The 22953-nt window shown below is 51.3% G+C and overlaps 7 protein-coding genes and 1 non-coding gene across 8 annotated transcripts; 3 read left to right on the forward strand and 5 right to left on the reverse strand.

Annotated features, from left to right (window-relative positions):
- Positions 1 to 847: 847 nt before the first annotated feature.
- Positions 848 to 2010, forward strand: ColSpa_07576 (uncharacterized protein; the record flags this gene model as incomplete). Its single annotated transcript, XM_049273788.1, has 2 exons — positions 848 to 1346; positions 1433 to 2010. The coding sequence occupies 2 exons, from the start codon at positions 848 to 850 to the stop codon at positions 2008 to 2010; spliced, it is 1077 nt and encodes a 358-aa protein (XP_049129745.1).
- A 3724-nt stretch (positions 2011 to 5734) lies between these two features.
- ColSpa_07577 (uncharacterized protein) lies at positions 5735 to 6397 on the reverse strand (the record flags this gene model as incomplete). The annotated part of the gene is made up of 3 exons (XM_049273789.1): positions 5735 to 6153; positions 6212 to 6269; positions 6335 to 6397. 3 exons carry the CDS (start codon positions 6395 to 6397, stop codon positions 5735 to 5737), a joined length of 540 nt encoding a protein of 179 aa, XP_049129746.1.
- Positions 6398 to 8687: 2290 nt separating this feature from the next.
- On the forward strand, positions 8688 to 8997 carry ColSpa_07578 (thiol-specific monooxygenase; the record flags this gene model as incomplete). Its single annotated transcript, XM_049273790.1, has 2 exons — positions 8688 to 8742; positions 8873 to 8997. 2 exons carry the CDS (start codon positions 8688 to 8690, stop codon positions 8995 to 8997), a joined length of 180 nt encoding a protein of 59 aa, XP_049129747.1.
- A 270-nt stretch (positions 8998 to 9267) lies between these two features.
- On the forward strand, positions 9268 to 10569 carry ColSpa_07579 (thiol-specific monooxygenase; the record flags this gene model as incomplete). The annotated part of the gene is made up of 2 exons (XM_049273791.1): positions 9268 to 9543; positions 9625 to 10569. The coding sequence occupies 2 exons, from the start codon at positions 9268 to 9270 to the stop codon at positions 10567 to 10569; spliced, it is 1221 nt and encodes a 406-aa protein (XP_049129748.1).
- A 741-nt stretch (positions 10570 to 11310) lies between these two features.
- On the reverse strand, positions 11311 to 12484 carry ColSpa_07580 (uncharacterized protein; the record flags this gene model as incomplete). The annotated part of the gene is made up of 2 exons (XM_049273792.1): positions 11311 to 12109; positions 12171 to 12484. 2 exons carry the CDS (start codon positions 12482 to 12484, stop codon positions 11311 to 11313), a joined length of 1113 nt encoding a protein of 370 aa, XP_049129749.1.
- Positions 12485 to 14203: 1719 nt separating this feature from the next.
- Positions 14204 to 15387, reverse strand: ColSpa_07581 (uncharacterized protein; the record flags this gene model as incomplete). The annotated part of the gene is made up of 5 exons (XM_049273793.1): positions 14204 to 14596; positions 14686 to 14753; positions 14818 to 14854; positions 14908 to 15086; positions 15234 to 15387. The coding sequence occupies 5 exons, from the start codon at positions 15385 to 15387 to the stop codon at positions 14204 to 14206; spliced, it is 831 nt and encodes a 276-aa protein (XP_049129750.1).
- Positions 15388 to 16331: 944 nt separating this feature from the next.
- Positions 16332 to 16457, reverse strand: ColSpa_tRNA_204. The gene is made up of 2 exons: positions 16422 to 16457; positions 16332 to 16367 (listed from the first exon to the last, which is right to left on the reverse strand). It is a non-coding gene; the product is annotated as a tRNA-Arg (tRNA).
- A 2753-nt stretch (positions 16458 to 19210) lies between these two features.
- On the reverse strand, positions 19211 to 21990 carry ColSpa_07582 (uncharacterized protein; the record flags this gene model as incomplete). Its single annotated transcript, XM_049273794.1, has 2 exons — positions 19211 to 21402; positions 21459 to 21990. The coding sequence occupies 2 exons, from the start codon at positions 21988 to 21990 to the stop codon at positions 19211 to 19213; spliced, it is 2724 nt and encodes a 907-aa protein (XP_049129751.1).
- Between the last annotated feature and the right edge of the window lie 963 nt (positions 21991 to 22953).

Here is a 22953-nt window from a genome sequence, read left to right on the forward strand (position 1 = left end):
TTGGCGTTTATGGTTTTCCCATTGTTGTTCATCTTTCTTCCTCAACATCTCCCACTGCAGAGCCAAAGCAAGGAGAGAAAAAGTTGCAAGGAGGTAGGTTTGGGTTGTTCCTTTTTGCTTTTCAATGATATCAGACTGTTTTATATTGTTTGCGGGACGAGAGATGTGTGGGACGAGGAGATAGTTGGGCTTTTGCTTCGTGATGACTGAAGGATTTTGTTGGATTTCGGATTGGACATGGCGACGAGAGACGACGAGAACGACTAATCGACGACTCGACGCCTTTGATGTATGAGGGATGGAGAGAAGACTCCCATGTAGATAGATGAGATTGAACAAAATGAAAAAGGGAGTGGATCCTCAAGGGGAACACCCTAGTGTGCTCGCGAATATTGTTTCTGTTTGTGTAACTTGTATGAGGTTGACACAAACCACTCTGAACTCCATGATCCTTAAATGTTGACAGTTAACACAGGCACGTGTCTATAGAGGATAATGGCATTCCCGAGATGGCATTCACGAAGAGGAAGGCCAAATCTGAATAAACTTGTATAGCTTTATTGACTCTCTGCTTAACGAGTGTATCCTATTTTCTGCTTCATCGCTCGCTTAACTATCTACTTGCGTTTCTTCAGGATGTTGTTATTGTATTCGCTCAGCACTATTCACAATCTATGTCTTCTGCCAGATCCGCCACGGCTGCCAGTTGTCAGCTCGGTTAGCAATTAGTATCCAAGATACGTAAGCTTAGCCCTACTCTCAGTATCAGTGCAATGTCCTACAACTTCCACTCTGTCCATGGATTTTGCTCACAGCAACCACCGCAGCAACGCAGAATATCGAAAACATGCCTCAAATCACAGCTGAGCAGCTTCCCACCCTCCCCGTGGATGTCACTCCCGAGTGGCTGGGGTCAAAGCTGGGGCATAAGATCAAGTCAATCAAAAACACGCACACCATCTGGGGTACGGGCAGCAAGCTGTTCTACACCATCACGTACGAGGATGAGAGCAGCAACGACGACAGGCCGACGCACATTTGCGTCAAGGGCGTCTTCAGCCCCGAGATTATCAAGGCACAGCCGTGGACCGTCAGCTTGGCACAGCGCGAAGCGGACTTCTTCTCCAAGGTGGCGCCTAACGTCAAGAACATGCTCTACCCCAAGGGTTGGTGGAGCGGGACGAGCGAGACACAGGGCATCGCCGTGATGAGCGACCTGGTCAAGGACGGCTGCACCTTTCCCGCCGAGGTCGCCTCGTACCCGGTCAAGAAGGTCATGAACGGTGTCGAACAGCTGGCAGGTCTGCATGCGCAGTACTGGGGCCAGAGCCAAGAAGACCACCCTTGTACGAAAACCCCGCCCCCTCTCCTCTCCTCTTTCCTCGTAAGGCCTTCGACCAGCTCTGGTTGCTGACGGACCCCCCTCGGACAGGGATCTGGAACAACTACGATCCGGCCATGAAGTTCATGTGCACGCCGTGGGACGAGGTGGTGCGGACACCAGGCCGGCCGCAGCTGCCCGACTACCTGATGGACGGCAAGCGTTGCAACGAGGCGCTGGACCGGTACTACGCCGAGCGCAACCCCCGGTTCCGCACGCTGTTGCACGGCGACACGCACATTGGCAATGTCTACTTCACCGGGGACGGCCGCATCGGGTTTCTGGACTGGTCGGCCTTCCACTTCGGCTCGTGCTTCCACGACATTGTCTACCACATGACGGCCATGCTGAGCGTCGAGGACCGCCGCGCCCACGAAATGGAGATCCTCGACCACTACCTCGAGACGCTGCACCGCCTCGGCGGGCCCAGGTTTGACCGCCACAACGACCCGGAGGTCATGGTCGAGTACCGGCGCTCCTTCATGACCAACGTCATCTGGCTCATCTGCCCCGACGGCCTGCAGACTAAAGAGCGCGTTGCGGCCTTGTGCGAGCGCACTGTTGCTACGTACGACGACCACAGAGTCATTGATGTTATTCTGGGGCAGCCAAAGCCTGCTACTGCTTAGGGAACGAGAGAAAGGGATACTAGTTCAATATTTATCCTACTTAGCAGTAGTTCTTCCCGCACTAGTGATTAGTAGTACATTCCAGTACAAAGAGCAGCGATGTGCATTCTGACCGTACTTAGATACCGTTCTTAAGCGATGTACGAACAGCAGCTCTGTCTCTATGCTCACCTGAAGATTGCTCTTGTCCATTGTTCCAACTTTAACATTGATCGAGTTCCCTTGCATAAAAGCCAAGTCAACACCCGCGCTCTCCAATTCAGGAGCGAAGACTTGGAGAAGGCCCTACTCTCACTATACACTTTAGTTGCTTCATGAACACAAGACTTCATTCCTACAGCTCTTCAGTGTTCATCCACTCTTGCATTAGTCATACTTGTTCTTATGCGTTGCAACACTGAATGTTTATTTCGGAAAAACATCGAAATCCGACAGCATTTCTTCTGTTAATACTTCTTTGACATCATATTTTCTGCTGCTAGTGGCCTTGTCGAACAACAACACACCACCGAAGTCTATGGAGAGAATCGCTTCACCAAATATCGAATGTTGTGTGTTCAAGATTCGACAGGTGCCCATTCATACTTTTCAATGGATTTGCCATGCAACTTAAGTAACACTTCCCAGAAAGCAGTTGCCACCCACCAGCGGTTCGAGGTCGGAGCAAACTAGGGTACTTCAATCCATTGAACACACACAGGACGTCGCCTTCAAGGGCCTCCTCTGGAGCAAACCCTAGCTCGCCTCTGGTGTCCAGGAACATTACGCGGTTTTTTGTATTCCCATTAACATTATCCAGTTCCTCGTCATCGTCAAGAAGTTCCCTATCTTTGTTGTATCGGCGGTGCTGTACATATTAGTTAGTTTAATGCTGTTTGTCCATACTATTTTTAAGTACCTACTGCTTGAAAAAGAAGGGCTAAATGCCCGGGTTTTAACGATAGTGCTTGAATAGCTGTGATGAATTCATTAGTATAATGTTATACACACAGTCACTTCGGTAACCATACCTTCAAGGATCGTAAGCGCTAGGCTGCAGTGCATCGGTTTACCTTGGTTGTTAAGTTTCATATTGCCACTGACAAGATCAAACACTTCAGACATTTGTTTTCTTACATCCGCTAGGTCCTTATACCATGTTGGTAAACCAAGATGCTGGATGTGAGAGAGCTTAAAGCCCTTGGTTTGGAGAACCAGGTGAGAGCCTTTACAACTACCACACTGGCAACTCCGATCTTGTAAAGAAATACTCTCATGCCAATCCTCCAATACAGGCGATAGGTGTTCTGGATCAAACCCTTCGAAATAAATAAAGCTCACTGTGGAGATATGTCTAGTTTGTGTCCAGTCGGGCACCCAAGAAGGCATGTTCATCGGACTAGGATGCTCAACAACAGAAAGCATATGCAAAACCGGCTCATGCCTGAGAAGGTACACCGCAACATTCGTAAAAGCTTCCTCTGGGCTGGCGTTATAGTCTATCAAACTGTCCAGGTCCGTGTCATCGTCATATACCAGCGCCCGAAGCGCAAAAGCCTTGTCTCGAGGATCAGTGGCTTGGCAGGCGTAGCTATAAAGAAGAGCCTTCCATAGGGTGGAATCTCCTTGGCGGAGAGATTTCATTAGGTACGGCCATTCGTGACGTGTAACCCGGTTGTTAGAATAACCGCCTATACATTGATCTAGGGAAGTCAGAGATGCCGTTGATTGCCCGCAAACAATATAAGTTTCAGGATTAGCAGCAAGTTTTGAGTTGTGGACCTCCTGCAGAACCCAGACCCTTTTGAACCAAGGTCTCTCCAGGAGAGTGTCCATTGCGTCAATAATGTCCTTTCCAGGTGTAGGGCGGTCTGGAAATGGCCCACGACTTCTCTTCTGCACCCAAGGAATGTGATCTGCCAAGGCAAGTTCTTCGAACAGCAAACGACTGGACTGGGTTTCTTCTTCAACATAACTAATCACCTGATGGGCAGACGCAAAGATACGATCCATCAGGCGAACTTGGCTTGTTCTTTCTATTAAGTCGTCTTGGTTGATGCAGAGAGCATCAATCCATAGCAGAAGATTTGAAACCGACATTCGGAGGCTTTTTAGAGCTTCAAAGCAGTTCCGGGTTATCATAGTAGAAGTCCCTGTGGGCTCTAAAATGATTGGCAGTCGATCTGAGGCATCGCCCCATGTGTAGGACAACGCGTCGTAAGCCGGAAATTGCGGTAGTCGAGTCACGCTACGGTGAAACCGATTGAAATTCTTTCGTAGAGGCTCTGAAAATTCAGAGTCACTGCGTGCTTCGTCGTCCTCTCCGTCGTCCTCTTCGTCGTCCACGTTGTACGGCTCTTATTCAGAAACGACGTAATACTTGTCGCAGATATCATCGCTGCAGCTGTCTTCTCTCTTATCAGACCCATGGTTAAGTCCGATAGGGGCTTCTTCGATCTCGGAATCTTCCTCATTAACATCCTCATAAGAGTTGATCTTCGGTATATTAAAATCACCGCCCTCCCAGTCGCCACTATTTCCCATGGAAGTTCCGTTTGAAGGAAGGCCATAGCTAGATGCCTCTTCGAGACATTCTCCGGAACACGTATACCAAACAGGAACTCTGCATCTTTCTTTTCGAATAACCGGCAAAATTGGGGTTTCGTCCAGAAAACTGCATCTGATCGGCGCGTAGTGAACCTTGGCCGGGTGCAAGACGAGTATTCGTATTGATTCAGGATGCTCAAGAGCATCGTACCGATGCAACTGAAGCGTTTCGATGTTTCCGGTCATCTTGATGTCTGTTCGTAGCTCGAATGATTCTGAGGGAGGGTAAAACTCAATTATCGTACCAGCGCCCCTAAAGACTCGCTGGAATCTCTACACTAATGGTGATGACGACGACTGAGAAAGGGAAGATGCTGGTTGTTCGCTGATTAGGGGCCAAAGGGGTCAAAAAGCGCGTTCAAGGCATTCGTGTTCTGGATGTTTCCTAAAGGTTGCCCGCCCCCTCAGGGATCTGGGTGCGCGGACTTTTATCCCCAATTCATGATTGTCTGAGTAATAAGCAGCTTCCACTCTGACACAAATTCAACTCTAATCCACATACACACTCATATCTTACAGCAGATAACCTCGCTAACAGTCCGTTTCTGTCCTATCAGGCCCCGTCACGTAGCAGTACGACCCGACTACAGCAGCGCTTGTACTGCAAGGCATCTGGTGTGCAACCCACCAAGGCATCTGCAGCCAGTCGAGGGGGGTGCGTCAGAGCCTGCTTAAACGTGGGTCAATAACTTGCTAAACCTCGGAATGCAGCAACCCTGCCGTACTTGTAGGTCCAAACGATCATTGCCAATAAACCCACCTGCAACAGCAAATGAAAGTAGGGAAACATCAAGAGCATTCATTTTTGAAACGGATTGTGCTGTGCTCGCTGAGTTGGGTTTCCCCGACATGTTGCCGCCATCATTACCATGCGTTGGAAGGGATCAGACAGCGACTCTTCTTTTTCACTATTGTTTTTAGGTGTCATCACCCAGGCACACCAGCGCTTGACAGAAACAAGTGCCAAGTTACTAGAGCTGAAGCCACAAGAATCCCCTCCCCCCCCCCCCCCCCAGAGGTTCAACAGAATGTCTTCCCCAGAGACCTCGGGAGATGCGCAGGCTTGGACAATTACCTCGTGATGCCAGGGCTGGCCCAAAGCAGATTGTTTTATTTTTGACTTGTTTTGCCTGTGTCTTTAGCTTCTTCGGATACCATTCTGTACGAGTGGTTTCATAGTTGAAAAGGCGTATCTTGCAATCTTCCAGCTTCCACTTTCCTTCTTCATGATAAATAGCTCCTGATTCGCGTGCGGCTCCGACTCTTGCGTCGCCAACATCGTCTTAGTGCCCTCCGCCGTTGTTCGTGCGAACGCCCACTCAGAGGACATGACAACCACCTCCTCGATGTCAAACTTGATGACTAGCTGGATCGTTGAGAAGATACGCGTGTACGATTCATAGAGAGCACTGGTGCCTTGGGCGGCTGTGAAGTGAGGCGGCATTATAACACCATCAGATGTGTAGAGGGCCACCGCATCTTCCACTTTACGACTCTTGAGAGCCGCACCGTAGGCGTGGAGAACGGCGGTGATACTTTCGGCGTCCGAGGATGACACTAGAAGTTATTAACGTTACTTGGCTTGTCGAAGACATGTTTTTCTAGGGCAACGTACTAGTGATAGGGAATTGTATGTTGGGTTCCAAGAAGTTTTTGAACAAGAGGCTAACGACCTAAAGCGGAGTATAAATATCATGTCGCCTATAGCTAAGTGAAGCGATACTGAACATTCACTTACATCCTGTGATGGACCGTAAGTGGGGGTGGAGTTATCTCGAAAGTGGACGATACGATAGCACATGGATGGATTATCTCTATCTCGGAAGTGGAGGTTCACAGAAACGGTGGAGGCTGGCCTCCACTATGCTATCCATCAACCTCCTACCCCAATAGCTTCCATTAGACCTTGGCTAAGCCAAAGGAATCAAATCAAGGTGAGAGACTAGGCGAGGCGATTTCCGAACAAAGGAGTCCTACGGCACCAGACATGCTCAATACATAATTATAGCATCAACTATACAAGCTGTCACTGTGGTATGAGTAAGTCGCGTGATCAGTGGAAGCCTATGGGACCAAAGAGTATACAAACGGAAAATGCATACATCGTAGAGCAGATATGGAGGTTGAGACTTAGTGTTATGCCTTCTATATCGTACTTAGCACGGCCAGATAGTATTAATTGATGAAAGGTGCTTATGAGCATTTGTTCAATAAGTAGTGCATTGATTTTCAACCTTGAAAATTATACTTTTGGGAATCTGAAGCAACTGCAATAGGGCAAGGCAATTCCAATTCATTGGGTCCACGGGTCTACGGCATGACATTTATGGGCTACAATAACGTTAACTAAGCTCTGAACATAGCAAAGGGTAGTATTAACGGACAACCACAACACTCTATCTTGTCAACTGGGTTACATCCTTAAGCTCCAGGCCATAACTTTAGACTGGAGATTCTGTAGATCTCAAAGTGCCATCTATTGCCGGCATAGCGTTGTCGGTTTCGAGCACTATTGCACTTCAAAGACACCGTTACTAAAAGCCAAAGAAAAGAAGTGCCCCCTCGATTTTGTTCGAACGGCATATGGGCCATACAAAAATCCGGGAACATTCCGTGATTGTCAACAAGCCACTAGCAGTAGATATCTTTTTTGAAGGCGGTCGAATTGATGATCTATTGTCTCTCAGGCTGTATTTGCTTCTCCGTTTCCGTCAGGCGATATAGGCTCGTAATCTTTTGGCCCCTTGTCTTGATATCTACTCTTCTGCTAAAGGAGCGGTACTCAAAACTTCCTGTAGTTCTGTGGCATTTGCGCCATTTTTTTTATAAAATGCACCATCATGCTGATTATAGCTTGTCATAACAAGGCTCTGGGAGAGATGTCGGCTTGTATGACCTTGCGGAAACTCCTTTTACACGTTTTGCTCACATTTTAATGCGACCATTATTACTCTCAACGGTGCTTCTTTCAGCCGATCTCAATAAACAACAGGGATTCGATAGATATGATCGAGTCCAGACGTATATTGACAATCCTCAAGTCTTATGAAACGAAGTGAGTGTAGGGATGTAGAGGTTGTTCTTAGATCCATCCGAACGTACGCTAGAGCCGCCATCATACACCGAGCCCCTTTAATTCCAACGCAAGTTGTACTTTGATACTGATTAATCAACAGCCCTCTACTTGCTGAACACGCCCAGCTCCCACTACGCTGTGTATCCGCAATTCAACTACATCTAAGGCAACACAGTAAATGCCGTCTTCGCGTTGCCTTAGACCTTCTAGATTGCAAACCTTTTCTCCTTGGATGGCTTACATATGTCTCACAGCCGACATCTATATCTGCTTCCCTGATAATTTTTTATTACCCACTAACTTATTCCCTTGATCGAAGCTTGATGATTTTGGAGGCCATACTTCAACCTCAAAGCTTTTAATAGCCCAATCAGTGTAGCCCGAGATGGTTACAATATAGTTAGTTTTCAAGCAATACTAGGAAACTGGTCTTGATGACAACGCGAGTCGGAAGACTTGTACATTGCTGGACCGGCTTTCTCGGACGTTTTCCCTAGAGAATTGCTCGGCGAAGCGGGGCATTTGAGTTCGCGACTCATCAGCCGTAAGGCAGGAGAACCATGCAAGTCGGGTACATCCGTCCTAATCAGCTTTACTTACCTTACACAAAGCATCTGTATCTACAAACTCAATTGAACCCCAAGTTATTTATTAATCGTTTCCCTATTCTCTTAAAGGGATTCCAAAGTTTGAGTCTGCTGGTTGCCCCCCGAAAGTGCCGATTCCTCACCCGAACACTCACGTGATGCAGCGATGGTGAAATCGCTTCTGAGGATGGCGACAGATGGCGAATGCATCCGATCAACCCAGTATCTCTCCAAAACCCCTCTCAGAGCCCTTCAGATGACAAATTACCATGGGCTGACTCGTTTGCGAAGCTCTTCTTGCTGTGGGATTCGCTCTTTCTCAATACTATTTGTACATGGTGCATTCCTTGTTAAATTAAATTTTGATTAAAGAATCCGGGCCTTTCTTTGGATTGTTTTGGTGTACAGCTTGAAAAGAAAGGGAAATCATGGGCGGCGAACGCAAGATTAAGTCCGTTGCCATCATTGGGGCTGGTGCTGCAGGTAAATTTACATCCAAACCCCCATTGTCTGGCGCAGCAAGAAAACCGACTCGAAACCTCACGAATCGGCTTTCCATGCGTTGAGATCGTCACGAGTTGGACTGACTAACTTTTCCGTGTGACCGCGATAGGCGCTGTTACTGCTGCCGCGTTCAAGGCTGAGAACTACTTCGAGAGGATTCAGGTCTTCGAACGGCGAGAGTCTGCTGGCGGAACATGGTATTCTGTCTTGATACAAGTCCGCGAAAGCCAATGATTAACATTGCGTCGCAGGATTTACGACCCAAACCCGTCGGAGCTTCCACCACTCCAGCCAGGAAGTCTTCCCCCAGATGTCGATCCCGCTGTGGAGATTCCGAGCGAGCTACCCCAGGTGAAACCTCACAGCCAACGGGAAAGATACTCTCAGACACCAATTTACCAATCTTTGACGTAAGCCTGGATTATTCTTAGGTAATTGTGTGGGTGAAATCAGACACAAAGTTACTAACCGTATTATCACAGTACTAACGTTCCCGATATTGCAATGTCCTTTTCGGACGCGAGATTCGCCTATGGTCCATTTGCACCGCACTATATTCCTCGGCAATACATTGAGAACTACTTTTCGTTGCACAAGACTGACTCTATCTTGGTGCTCAACACGACTGTTGAAGATGTCTCCAGAATTCCGGCAAAAGACAGACCTGAGCAGTGGAGATTGACACTGCGCAAATTTGATGCGGCGCGGAATGTCGATGTCTGGTGGCAGGAAGTTTTTGATGCCGTTGTTCTCGCTAATGGGCATTACTCTGTTCCTTACGTATGTATCACCCGGATCCCCTTTAACTTAGCAATGATTCAAAGAGCCGTCAACAATGGTCAAGTGCTAAGAGCTTGTTAGGTGCCTCATGTCAAGGGTCTGGACGAATACATCAAGAAGTTTCCGGGCCGGGTAGTCCACTCTAAGACCTACCGCTCCCCACAACCCTTCACTGGAAAAAAGATTGTGACTATCGGCAATTCTGCATCAGGCCACGATGTCACAGAAGAGCTGGTCCAGACAGTCCAAACCCCAGTATTCCAGTCTCGGCGCTCGAAATCTCGCTGGGATGGCGACGAACCGCCCAAAGGAATCGCATGGAAGCCTGTCATTCAAGAATACCGTCTAGACGGACGGATCATCTTTGAAGACGGTTCATACCTCGACGATGTAGATCACGTCATCTACTGTACGGGGTACAAGCCTTCTTACCCCTTCTGGAACTCTGATAACAACGGCGGGAGGGCCTTGTACGACTATAAGAAGGGCAAACTCATCAAGACATTTTGGCATACCTTCTTCCAAGATTTCCAGACTCTCGGGATTGTGGGCATGCCGCGAGTTTTGACGTTTCGAAGTTTCGAGTACCAAGCCATTGCACTGGCCCGTGTGTTTTCAGGAAGGCATTCTGTTGCGCTGCCGCCTATTGAAGAGCAGGAACGCTGGGAAAGGGAGAGAGAGGAATTAGTTAGGAAGGATGGGCGGAAATTCCATGATATTGCATGGGAGACAGGCGAGACGTTTGAGTGGCTCAACTGGCTCTTCCGGGTTGCGGGCTTGCCTACGCTCAGGGGCAAGGGGCGGACACCGCCGGTGCTCTCAGAAGAGCTGATTTGGGCTGTGGAGCATTTGAGAAAGTATCCCGAGCCTGGAAACCCTGATTATGACGACGATGCCCCGAAGAAGAAGGTCGAGATAGCCAGTACGGGGTTCTACGGAGATGGCCATGAACATCATGGAGAGGAGCAGAAGGCAAAGTGGATTCTAGTGCAAAGGCCTAAGAAGGACTTGCTAGGGTTCATATAGAATGGTCTCACTGCATTTATCTCAGATAGAGCAGACTTTAGATTAGTGTAGACCTCCTTCCGTATATATATGAGTTTTGACGGCTCTGATGACGATCCTAAGATTAGTTCTGGGACTTATCCTAGCCAGGTCGGTCCCCTGTACTCAGCCAAGCCAGCATCTCAAAGGTGCCAAGGTTATGGTAAGACAGTTGGTGCCCTTGTCACATCGTAGCCATATTCGAAGAATAGCTTTCAACGAAGGAGTCAGGGGCATATATTTGGACATGATAATCAGGACAAGAAACCAAATCCGTAAAAGCCGAAAACTTATCTTTTGAAAACAAATCAAGACAAGAGTTTGGAGTAGAGAGAATAATCTACGGTCTTCAGTTTAGCACTTCAAGGCTTGAATACGTCAGTACACTGACTGACAATAAGACAAATGTTAATACACCAGCCCTTTCAAAGGACGAGAAGGTCTTCAATTCGCAACCAGCTTGAAGTCGAGCAAGGCCATGACACAGCATTGAGAAACCCTTCAGCATTGCCTTGGGCTTTAAAATGTCATTTCCTATTCTATCGTCTATATTTCTTCGTCGTGTATTGTCTATGTACCTCGTCACACATTAATTGTACAGACCCGTCACAAATCGTTTCTCGGAGTAACACGTGTTTCTGAGACAGTATCGAGGCTCCCGGACTAATGCAGCCAGCTACTCATGTCGCCTAGTCTCCTATTTCAACCCTCTACAGTGTCAGCTTACAAAGCCTCGTCATACTCTTTCCGGGGGATGTTGAAAGGCGAATCCCTTCCAGTATAGATGAAGGCATCGTATACACTAGCGCCCATCACGCCGCCGGCTATGGCGGCAACCCACGGCGCCCAGAGCCAGTAGAAGGAATCGTGAGTGAAGACGCCGGAGCCATAACCGACGATAGCCAACGCGATACGCGGGCCAGTGTCACGGGCACCGTTCATAGCATAGCCCGTGTTAATGCCCAGAGCGGAGCCAATAGCCAGCAGGGCCAGGAACATTGCGAAAGGCTGGGTGCCCTTAGGCGGGGACAGATTGTTCTTGTCAGCCAGCGCGAAGACAATTGCGACCAGCGTGGCCGAGGCGAGGAACTCAGTGTAGAAGGCACCCGCATAGGGCAGTCCGGCGGCGGGAAAGGTGAAGAACAGGCCGGCGGTGGCGTGCTCGCCGACCAGCGAGCGGGACGTGCCACCCTCATATGCAGCAATGCTGGTGGAGTAATTGAGGTAGACGGCGAGACTGGCGAGGGTGGCACCAAGCACCTGGGCGACCAGGAAGCCCGGCACCTTGCGCCAGGGAAAGCCGCGGAACAAGGCCAGCACAACGGTCACGGTCGGATTGCAGTGGCCGCCCGAAACACCGCCCGACATCCACACAGCCATCGAAACTCCTGCTGCCCATGCCAGACGGCACTGCAGGAAATCGCCAGCGTTCTCGCGGATGTCGGACCCTCGGTAATTCAACCGCGTCTCACACTCTACGCCTGCGCCGAAGAGCAGGATCATGAACGTACCCCAAAACTCGCTGTCTTTGGTCAGCTCCTAGATTTTCTTGTTTTGGCGAATGGCATCAGGTGGGTACTTACGCAAACTCCTCGCGCCAGGTGTGGCGGATTTGAGCCCACGTGTTGGGTGGCCTGTCGCTCAGCGCCCATTGGGGTTTGTGCAGACGAGTCTCATGGTGAGCAGCGACAGGGGCGGCCGGCAGCACTGGCTCGACGTCGTCGTGGTGAGGATGCACCTCCAGCAGCGAGGCGCGCCGTACCGATAGGGGCGACACGCGCCGACCGCTATTAAATGAGGGCAAGTTAAAGCCGAATGTGCTGGTGTGTCGCCGCTGCTGCGAAAGCAGCGGCTGGCTGGGGTCGCCCGGGTCGTGGATGGAGGATCTGGTAGACATAGTACAGCGGGATAAGGGCGGATGTGCTTCAATGACTGTCCGTATGAGTAGACCAGTAGACGGCTGAGAATGAGAAGAAGAAGAATAACGGTTGACAAATTTACAAAATAGCGATGCCCCTCGTCAACTTATGTTTCCAAGGCTCGTGTCTGTTTTGTCGATCCATCGCAGCACGGTTGCCTCTGCTCACCGTATCAACATGATGCATGGCGAACCCGCTAACCAAGTGGTCCCAGAGGCCAGCATTTTATTTGATAGAACAGGGAGTAACAGTGTCTTTCTGTGGGTTTTGGGCGGATTTGTGGTTCAACAAGTTGATAACACTGTGAATTATCCACCCGGCGCATCCACTTGCTTTTGAAATGGCACAGCCCCCTGTCAATACGCGGTTTATCTACTAAATATATATCTAAAGAATAGCATTGAACTTGGGATGACTTGGATGTAATGATCATTTGTTAAGTTTCTCAATTTCTTTTTGCTTTTCATGTGTAGCAAGGCCGTTCAGAGGGACTCGCTCTGTCCGAGTCGGAGCCGTCATCCTCTGATTGGCGCAGTTAAGTAACCGGCTCCGTCGATATCCACTTTTCCGGTGCCGAGCCCGGCTCCCGGTCGCTGCATTTGACTGCCGGTGTAGTTGACCACGATGGCAAAGTAGGTCGTACTCTGGTAGTCTGTTGCGCCGTTCGAACGCCAATACCCTCAGATTTGGAAATGCACAACACAAAAGTATCTTGTAAAGTGATCTCCTAACCTCCCCCAGACGTGCATAGTCCTTAACCAGCCTGTGTTTCGCCCCTTCTATTCCCTCTCACCCTGATAATGTCTTTGGGTATCCGTGAATCTCGAATTTCAAAACCAAATTATTTACGACCATGATGTTTGATTTGTTAGCTTTTGAGCCGAGAAGCATGGACATGGATCAGACGTGTGGCATTCTTCGTCAACTCCAGAGGTCTTATTAAATGAGAGCCTGAACAATGAGACCTATCCCATCGTTTCTTCGAAGAGTAACGTAATGAAACATATAAAGGCTGGGCTCGGAATCCTGGTACGGAGGTGCTCCCACCACAACTTCTCCATCACCCCAACGTGATCCCTGTGGTCCATAATCTGATCATTACATAATAGTACATGGCATTAACTAGTCGGAGCGGTGCATAAAGCCATCGGGGCTTCAACCGGGTCGCATGAGATACGACGGAAACTCATTCTAGCTCTATGGTATGGGTTTGTCCTGGCTGGTGCTCATGAACAGTATAGCCTTGAGCCTTTTGGTGGAGTCATCCTGTCGTGCATGAACTTGATACGCTGGCGAACCAAGACCGATCGATCGTAGAAATTTGGGTACCAAATGCCGCCAAAGTTGGCGCGCTGCCGGAAGGCAAGCAACTACTACTCCGACAGAAAGTTCTAAATAGGACCACATGTGGAGATAGAAAGAATCGTCTATGTAAGAGAAGAATCGGCGATGAGCAAAGTTCGTGAAGGAATCGGGATGAGGCTTGGATCAATGCAAAGGAAGAGTCTCGTGCTTACATGTTGGATCTTTGAAGCTCTCTGTGCTCAACAATACTTTCATTCGGATGGCGCTAACAATCGTGATGCTTTCCAAAGTCACTGGTTAGCTATGAAAGATCTCACGCCGATACACAAACTGGACATGAGGAAGCTGACGAAGGGAAAGAAATCGAAAAGGGGGACACTCGTCGTCTACACTTACAACACTCCAAGCCCAAACATGAACATAATCTCTGCCTTCTGCCTTTTCCTCAAATTAAGCCAGAGGACCTGTGTGACCGGTAGCACCAGCAACCATACGTCGAAGGTAATATTAATAGCGGCGTGCGAGATGAACATGGCGTATACATTGATACAGTAACCCGGGTGGTTGCCGTCCCATGCCTCCCAGGCGTTGCTGAAAGGGTGGCACTGGGCCAGGTTGGCGATGGTGAAAGCAATGCAAAAGGCAAGATTGAAGGCCTGCGTAGACCACAGTACGATGGTGAAGGTACTGCTGACCATGCTGAAGACGCGAATATAGAAGAAGAGTATTGAGGCCTTGAGGGCAGAGATGCTAAGGGTGTAGATCACCTCGAAGGCGAAGAAGACCTGTAGGTTATATGCTTAGTCTGGTGTGGCTCTATGTCCAAGAGATCCGCCGTCGTGCTGTCTAGAATATCCAATGCAAGGAGGCTTACCTGCATGAAGCGAGTAATTTCATCGTATGTTAGCGTCCATACATCTCGACCGATGCCGAGCTCGTGACCTGGAACAGTGTTAGATACGACAAAGGGAGTATAAGATTTGAAGCGAATCGCAAGGGAAATTACCATGAAACTTGGAGATGGCGAATGATAACGAGAAGAACTGCATGTCTGATTAGTAAGAACACCGTGGAAAGAGAGGCAGCATAGACTTACATATCCAATGATCAATGATACATCATCCGCTCCCCAAGACGATAATCTCAAAGCCTTGGAGAGCAATCGCACGGCAACGAAGAAGGCTGTGCCGATTACTAGGGTGAACCTGCCGGCCACGGTACCCGTCTGGTTGTGATATGCGAATCCGCACCTCGTCCATGTCGCGTTCTTAGCAACTGAGAGAGGTCAGCATGTCAGTTGCCGGCGGGGGCCGTAGATGGTGAAGTGAGATCCGAGAGTGGCTTGCAAAGCCAGGAAGATGTATTGCAGGAAGATGAAGTTATATGGACGAAAGAGTATGACAGAAGGCAAACATGACTTACTATATGACTGCTCCAAATCACAGGCACCGCGTATACAGCTGCGCAGGGTGCTGATGTAAGGGCCGTCCTGACACAAACATGCCGAAGTCAGGTTGGCCACGGCACACGTGGTGAAGTTGAGCGCCTGCGAGACGCATGGAACCTGGTCAAGCATCACGAGCATTAGTGACGCCCGTCCTATATGCATGACGTTGTGGGGAAATGTCGGGGGAAGTCGACTCACGGCGCAGGCCGGCAGACTATTGGTCAACGGGGCCGCCATCAAATTGGGTGTTGACTGCAAGACACTGCGATGGAGCAGGGACAGACACACAAGCCAACGACAACGAGAAAGGCATTACGAGTCCAAGGTTCACTCGTTGGGAGACCGGGGAGGGGGCAGCGCGGGCCGCGGGGAAGAATATGTTTATGTCTGCAGGAACGGTCTTTTTGTTGCGGATGCAAATTAGATGGCGTTTTACGCCGGACGATGGGCTCGCCTGAATCCCACTCTTCCGTCTGGGTGGAAGATCAAACTGCGGTCAGTGGCTGAACCGTTTTCGGCGAGATGAACGGTTTGGGATCGGCGAAGGCGACTCTTCCTTTATCAGTATAGAAAGAAATCAAGGGGACGCTGATACGGTTTGGCCAGACACATGCACTGGCGCACCCATGATTCCGGAGATCTGGTAGGAGGGAGGGGGAATCGCCGTCGTTGGTGGACGGGCAAGACAAACCCTCGATTCATTTGCCCAGGACCATTTTCCCAGTCTTGACTCGGCCACTGCTCTTGGGCACTCAGATCCCGGAAGTCTAGACTTTGGTGATTGAACACTTGGCAGACGTCGCGATTTGTCAACTGCGGGCTAGAAATGATCGGTAGTTGAAGCGTACGGGTTGGAGAACCCCAGGGAAAAGGGTTGGAAGAAATGGCGTATCATTACCGCACATCCACAACGCGTTGGTTCGGGGGACAAAGCGTCCTGAATGAAGCGCGAAGAAAATTAGAAATTTCACCATGATTGCTCGAACCACGAGAACATTAGTTTGTGGAAGGCAGGCAAACGACTGAGCCTTGTCGCATTTATGTGAACCGTTAGGTTTATAGATTAAAAATTATGACCAGCCTGGGGGTCGAACCCAGAATCTCCTGATAACTGATGTAGAGCCCGTCCTATCCGCTCGAGATGAGGGAGATGGGGGTTGAGATCGTAGTCAGACGCCTTGCCATTGGGCCAACCGGCCAGTTGATTGCCATGATTCGAGGACCTCATCCTCGGAGATGCGGATCTGCCGCGGAGGAACAATACTTATTGTTTGTGGGTTGTGGGTTTCGCGAGTGGATGCGGGCTCTCGAGGTTTGGTGTTGATGGCATGGATGGGTGGAGGACGAGGAGGGGGACGACCGCGACAGAAGAGACACTAGTTGATCCCCCTTCGAACATGGTGACATGCACGAGACATTGCTGAACCGCAAAGGGACTAATGTCTGCGACCGCCGCCACCATTTCCCAAATGCTCAAAGTAGGGTCTCAGACTGAAGCCACAAACTCCCCTACACCACCGCCCAGACTTGGGCTTATATTTGCCCTCATGACGAGTTTGACCGCAAACAGCCAGAAAGAGTCGCCAAAACCTACCCACTCTGCTCTCCAACTCGTTCAACTACGAAATGGTATCCGATAATTAAGAGCCAAAGAGAAATTCGGCACCAAAAAGCAAGCCCCCCACCCTGCCCATTCCTCTCCCCCGTTATCCGCTCCACCATTTTCTCCCCTGTCAACCTCAGCTGAAGTCCGTCTCTTTCTTTCTTCAAAAGGCAGCGCTGCTCTTGGAAGAATCCATACCCCAGGCACCCCAAAGACGCGGCACTTCTCCGCTGCAAGGCCGCTGGTCCGACTCGGTGAATAAGGACGCTTGCGAGAGAGCACACGCCTCGGCGGCTCGGCGATGAAGATGAATTTGATGTTGGTATTGCCTCGTTTACAAGAGAAAGAAAAATTATGCCCCAAGCTGTGCATGCCTTCATGTATCTCAGTCGTCGTCGCACTGAGTATCCGAAAAGTCATCAAAACCATATCTTACGAATCAAGTATCGGAGTTTTTTCTTGAAGATAGAACCAAGGCAATACTAAGAAACAGTTGCGTTTCAAATAGGTAGGATAACACAATGCTGCGATCCCTCATGCGACTTGCGAGAGCTGGGGAAGGAGTAGTTTGTGAGACATGCTTACAAAAGGAAGATCGGCACCGTTTGAACAGCATCATCTACATGTGGTGTCATCTACATAGCATCAGTGTATGGCATTCGGCAACTAAAACCGACACGGAACTACTGGTGTTTTCTTCATTTGTTTGTGTATTTTTTGAACTGCAATTACCAAGGACATCCATTTGCCCGCAAGCATTTACAGCCTGTTGGTCTAGCAGTAACCGAGTATGTGCCAGTCACAAGACAACCGCCCTTATCCGAGTCCTGTAATGTCACCTCATTCGCATCAGGTGTTTGTAAAAGACCGCGACCGTCCTAATATTCCCTTGGACACCCGCCACCTCGTCCATAGTCCCCCCTTCCGGCCGTTTCGTTATTCGTGTCATGGAAACCAATCATACGAAGAAACACTTGACCTTGGTCAACATGACCAGTGCTTTTCCTTGTTGATCTAGCGGGGACTTGGTGTTCGTGTTGAGTCGGGATATTGGTCGATGGGAGTGGTCGAAGTTTCGTATGTCGTGAGAAGCGGTCGAGAGAAGAAAGTCACAAATAGAGTTCGCTCTCGCTTCCACACAACCCGTGTGTCCACGTCCTTGCGAAATTGGTCATGCTCATATGCTGACCAAAGCAATCCGGTTGACTCCGGGTCATCAAAGTCTGAAAACGCAAAACGCTCTCTGCGGAAATAATCAAAATTTCGAGATGGTACATACTGCCTATCGCTCGTAGCGGAGGAGTTCGCGCATGCACACAGTTACAGCATGCAGAACAGTATCCATACGTTTCGTGTGGCCTTCGCTTTTGTCGGCTACGATTGGTAGTGCATGCTGCCCACCACAAGTGAACAACTTGTTATCGTGTTTTCAAAGTTTTATGTTGACAGCACTTTCTTATGCTGCTTGTGTGGGAGGTGTCCGACGAGACCAGTTCTCGGATCCGCGCCCACGAAAGCCGCCGCGGCTTCCACGGCTGGGAGGTGGTGTCGAATTGCTTGTCTCGCCAGAGTAAGAGGGCTCGCGACCTTTACCGCCTCGATGGTTTGGGCCGGACCCACGCTGCCCACCTCGCCCACTGGATCGTCGTGGGTTGCTACCCGATCGAGAGAATGGAAGGGCAACGGTCTTGGCCTCGGTCATCCCGGGTAGTAGAATACGGTACACACTGCCGCTAGAGGACATCTCATGAGGGAACCACAATGAGCGGACCGTCTCAACATCGGACACCCAGAAGCGCCTCGGCAATGGCTTGGTTGGGGCAGCAGCTGGGTGCCATGCAGCGTCCGGCGTCTTGTGCGGGAGTCGAATCTGAGGGAGAGATCCCATCTCCTGTTCCTCAAAGCACTCCTCTGCCATTGGCTTTGTGTTGAAAGACTTTGCGTCTTCTGACGAAGACTGTTGAACACTCGAACGAGGCAGAGAGACAGTAGCCGGATTGAAGTGACCCGAGTAATCGAGAGCACTCTTAGTGACAGGCTCGACGCCCGGCGCTTTCGGGGGGGAGTTCGGCTTTCGTCCTGTAAGCAGATTGTTGATACGATCCTGCCAATTCTCGTTTCCCGTTTGGTCTTGCGACCGATGCGGCGCGTGACTCGGCTGGTAAGGCCCGCGCGCATGGGATCCAGGGCCGTCCTTATACCCGGCTGGGGTAGCCCAAGCGAATTGTCCAGAAGATCTGGAAGCAGGAGGCTGCGCAGCCGAACCTGAAGGGGGTAGCTTCACAACGGGATGCGGGCGGGGAAGGGATACATGGGGATGAAGGGCGTCTCCGTCGAAAGCTGGGTGACCTAGCATATCCGGAGGCGGTGGTGAAGGTGAGTTGGGCCTCGATGGCTCCGTATGGGAACCTGAAGAATCATGTCTGCTGTCCTTGGGGGGAAGAACCTGGAAGAGGTGCGAGACTGGGTTGCTGCTGACGGACCGGTGGGAGGCAGTATCGAACCTGCTGATGAGCCAGTGGGTGCTGAGGGGTGGTCAATGCCACGACCGGAGACGTCATGGTGAATGACTTGTGCGGGATCGCGTCTGCCGTCTCCAGAGGGCCGCCATGTGTCTTTGATAGAGGCCTGAGCTTGCTCAATAGTGAGCCCACGCTCGGCAAGAGTTCGGTCGCGCTCGAGACGCTGTGTTCTCTTCTCGTCCAGAACTATCTTATCCCCTTCCAACACCGAGTTGGCCCATCTGTTTCTCATGTCGCTGACTTCACGTGGGCCTCCAGGTGCAGGGCGAGGCTGGGTGGCCGCCGGAATTTGAGGCGGGGCTCGTTGCACGCTGGGTGGTGCGATGGGCGCAGGTCCCTTCTTGCCCTGAGCCTGAGGAAGCTGACCAGGCAGCTGAGCCAGGTCAGTGCTGAAAGTCCCGTTGCCGAGTCCGCGATCGTTGTTGGGCGACCCCCAAACGTTGCGAGGAGCTTGAGGAGCAGAAGTACCCCAGGTGGGAAGACGTTCCTGCTGAGGTGAAGGTGCCACCCAAGAGCTAGATTGTTTAGCTTCTTGACCGCCAGGTCTTCTTCCATGATCTCCACCAGCAGTGCTGGGCCTGTCGCTGAACGGTTTGTCACTCGCGTGAGAAGTAGTCACTGGCGCGGTAGATGAATCAGGGCTCGCTGCTGGTGGCTGAGAGCCCGAATCGGCGCCAGCAGAGCCGTCCCGTTGTTGAGATTGCGACTGTGCTTGAGCAACCCTGCTGAAATCCTCGGGTGATGATTCCTTCTTAGCACTCTTGCGTTCCGGAGGTGGTCCCATAGCTTCCAACTTGGCCTTGATGCGCTCTTTCCTTGCGGCCTCCTCGCGGGCCTCTTCTTCGCGTCTTCTCTGCATCGCCAACTCACGCTTCTCGCGCATAATCTTCTTCTGTAGTTCAAGGTCCTCCTCTAAGCGGGCCATCGGGGGTGGCTGTACTGGTCTGACATCCGGCTGGGAGCCAGCGGAGTGCAAGCTAGCATGGGTAGTTCCTGGCGATGGCCGAGGCTGCCACTGCTGGTTCCCGTGCATCCGAGGACCCTGTTGCAAGCCTGAGGGGGAGAAGTTTCGTGGGGAGACTGGGCTATCGACCGACCCGGCCATGGACCCTCTACGTGCGTTCAGCAAGTCCTGGGGAGGCATCGGCAACTCGTGGCCCTTGCCCGGTCGTTGCAGATAGGATCCGCTACCAACGCTAGCAACAGAAGATCCGCGACGTCTGCCGTAAGGACCATCGGGTACCGAGTTTCTACTAGTCTGAAAAGCAGCGGACGGCTCCGGGTGATCAGACTGGGATGGGCGCTGCAACAAGGCAGGCTGTCTAGGGTGAGCGTCGGACCGCATCGAGCCCCTTCGATCAGGTGCCGGCTCGTAACGTCCAGACTGAGAGTTGAAGAGCTCCCTGTTTCCACCCGCGGCGGGCCCTTCCCTCCAAGCCGATCGACTGAAGTCATCGGCGGCGATCTCTTTAGCATGGTGAGGCGGCGGGGTTTTGCTCTTGGCGATGTGGTCTCTTGCAGAATATCTCGTGCCGGCTTGAGGCGCAGGTGGCTCTGCGACGACTGGTGGAGCCTTTTCGATAGGTGGAAGAGGAGCCCATGGTGATTTTACTGGCGTCGGAGGCGCAGGCGGCTTTGCGACGAGTGTTGGCTTGTCGGCAGACCCAGCCTTGAGAATCAACCCCTTGCCAGAAGCAAGACCTCCAGACTTGATGGAGGGCGAGGCGGTGGTGCGAGGCGGTGGTGCGGGTGACTTTGGCTTCTCTATTGCTTTCTCTTTCGGCGGCGCTGGGATCGGCTCGGGCGGCGGTGCAGGCGTTTCGTCGGGGTGCGGGAGCGTAGTCTTGGTACCATCTGTCCAAGTAATAGTCTCAGGAGCCCAATCATCGTCGTCATCCTCTATGTCCGCCCAGTTGCCTTGTGCCTGACCGCTTTCCGGAGCAAGCCGGCTTGCCATATGAATGCCATACTTCTTAAGTTCCTCGTCTGTCAGCTTCTTGGGTTCCGGAACAGGAACAGCTGAAAGTCCTCGTTAGCAACAGACCGTAATCGCCATGAACACCCGATAGCCTTACGTCGGTTCTTGTTCCACACTGCGTTGGGATCAGGGCCCGAGGCGGGCTGGGCGCCATTGGCAGCCGAGTTCACGCGCGGAGTGGAGCCCGTGCCAGTCCCCGACTTTGCGACAAGTCTCGGTCGCGACGACAGAGTCGAGTTTCCCGACGGTGAAGAGCTTAGGATCGACGTCGAGTTCGTCTTCTCGCCGGGTTTGGTCGTCGAGGTACTCACGGGGCCTTTGGAGGCTAGAAACTTTTTGTTGACCGACACAGCCTTGAACGTCGCAGGTTTCTTGACGGATGATGACGTCCTTCCGTGACCCTTCTCTCCATCTCGGGCAGCCCGCGATGCTTCCGTATCCGACCCTCCACTAACACTAACATCTGCTGAAATGAGCTGATCTTCAACACCGGTGATGTGCTTATTTTCTAAGTCATCGACGGCGGGACTACCGTTCAGATCCGCGCGGTCTGGGCCGACATTGTGCGAGTGGTTGTCAGCGTCGTTAGTCTGTTGAACGGGGGTCCCGAAGGATCCCAGATTAGCCATGGCAAGCGACAGGGTGGCAGGCAGGGTGAGGTTTGCATGGGGGACAAATGAAGAGGGGGACGTGGGGATCGTTGGGCGATGGGGCTGGCGCCAGCGGTGAAGTTGGAAGAGGGGAAAAGAGGGAACTCACGAGCTTGGAGTCAGAATGGACAGAAGCATCAACGGGGGCGGCGAGGGTGGCTTCAGTTGCCATCATACGTCGTCGGATGTTCTGCGCTGGAAGAGCGAGGTTGGGCTTTTCCGGACTCGAGTCTGAGCGAGGGAGAAGACAAGTCTGGGGGTGGTAGAGGACGGGTTGGTTTGGTCGGGTTCGTGGATGATTCTCGACTGGGCGACGAGTCGCAGAAATCAGGTGGTTTCGTGGATCGATGCGCGGGGTTTATGCGATCTCGTAAGTCGCGGATTCGGAACTCCCCTACCAGAAGGACGGGTATCGTCGTCAAGGTAGTCGTTTGGGGGGAGATTTGGGAGTCGGGAAAAATAAAGGAGCGCTGGGCTGATGGGGGTGAGGTGGTGGTAGAAGGGCACACCTATGCGGCTGTGATGGTTGTGAGGTCGATTTTCCAGAGGAGCTGCAGTCGCCTAATCAGGGATTAGCGTGCGGCAGGGGAGCAAGCCCGAGGTGCTGTGTGTCCAGTGTCCAGTGCAATGGGGGAGGCAGGTGAGGGAATAAAGAGTGGACCCGATGGGGGTCCTGCCCGCCGACGTGGTCACTGGAAGGCTGTGACAGTGTCGGTACATGACCCACTGTGCGCTGCTAGCACTGTGCCACGGTTGGCTCTCAGCTCGGGCTGGGAAGGAAGGTGGGTGGGTGAGTGGGTGTGTAAGAGTGCTCCTGGGTTGGCTGGGGTGGAAAGAGTCAACGCGGGATCCCCCGACATGGAAATGGGCTATTCTTGGACCTTTCTGCATTGATGCGCAACGCCATGGTCTGAGCATTCATGGGTTCAAAGGTTGGCGCAG

This window comes from Colletotrichum spaethianum (assembly GCF_022836535.1).
Source record: "Colletotrichum spaethianum MAFF 239500 DNA, contig19, whole genome shotgun sequence".
NCBI classification, from domain to species: Eukaryota; Fungi; Ascomycota; class Sordariomycetes; order Glomerellales; family Glomerellaceae; genus Colletotrichum; species Colletotrichum spaethianum.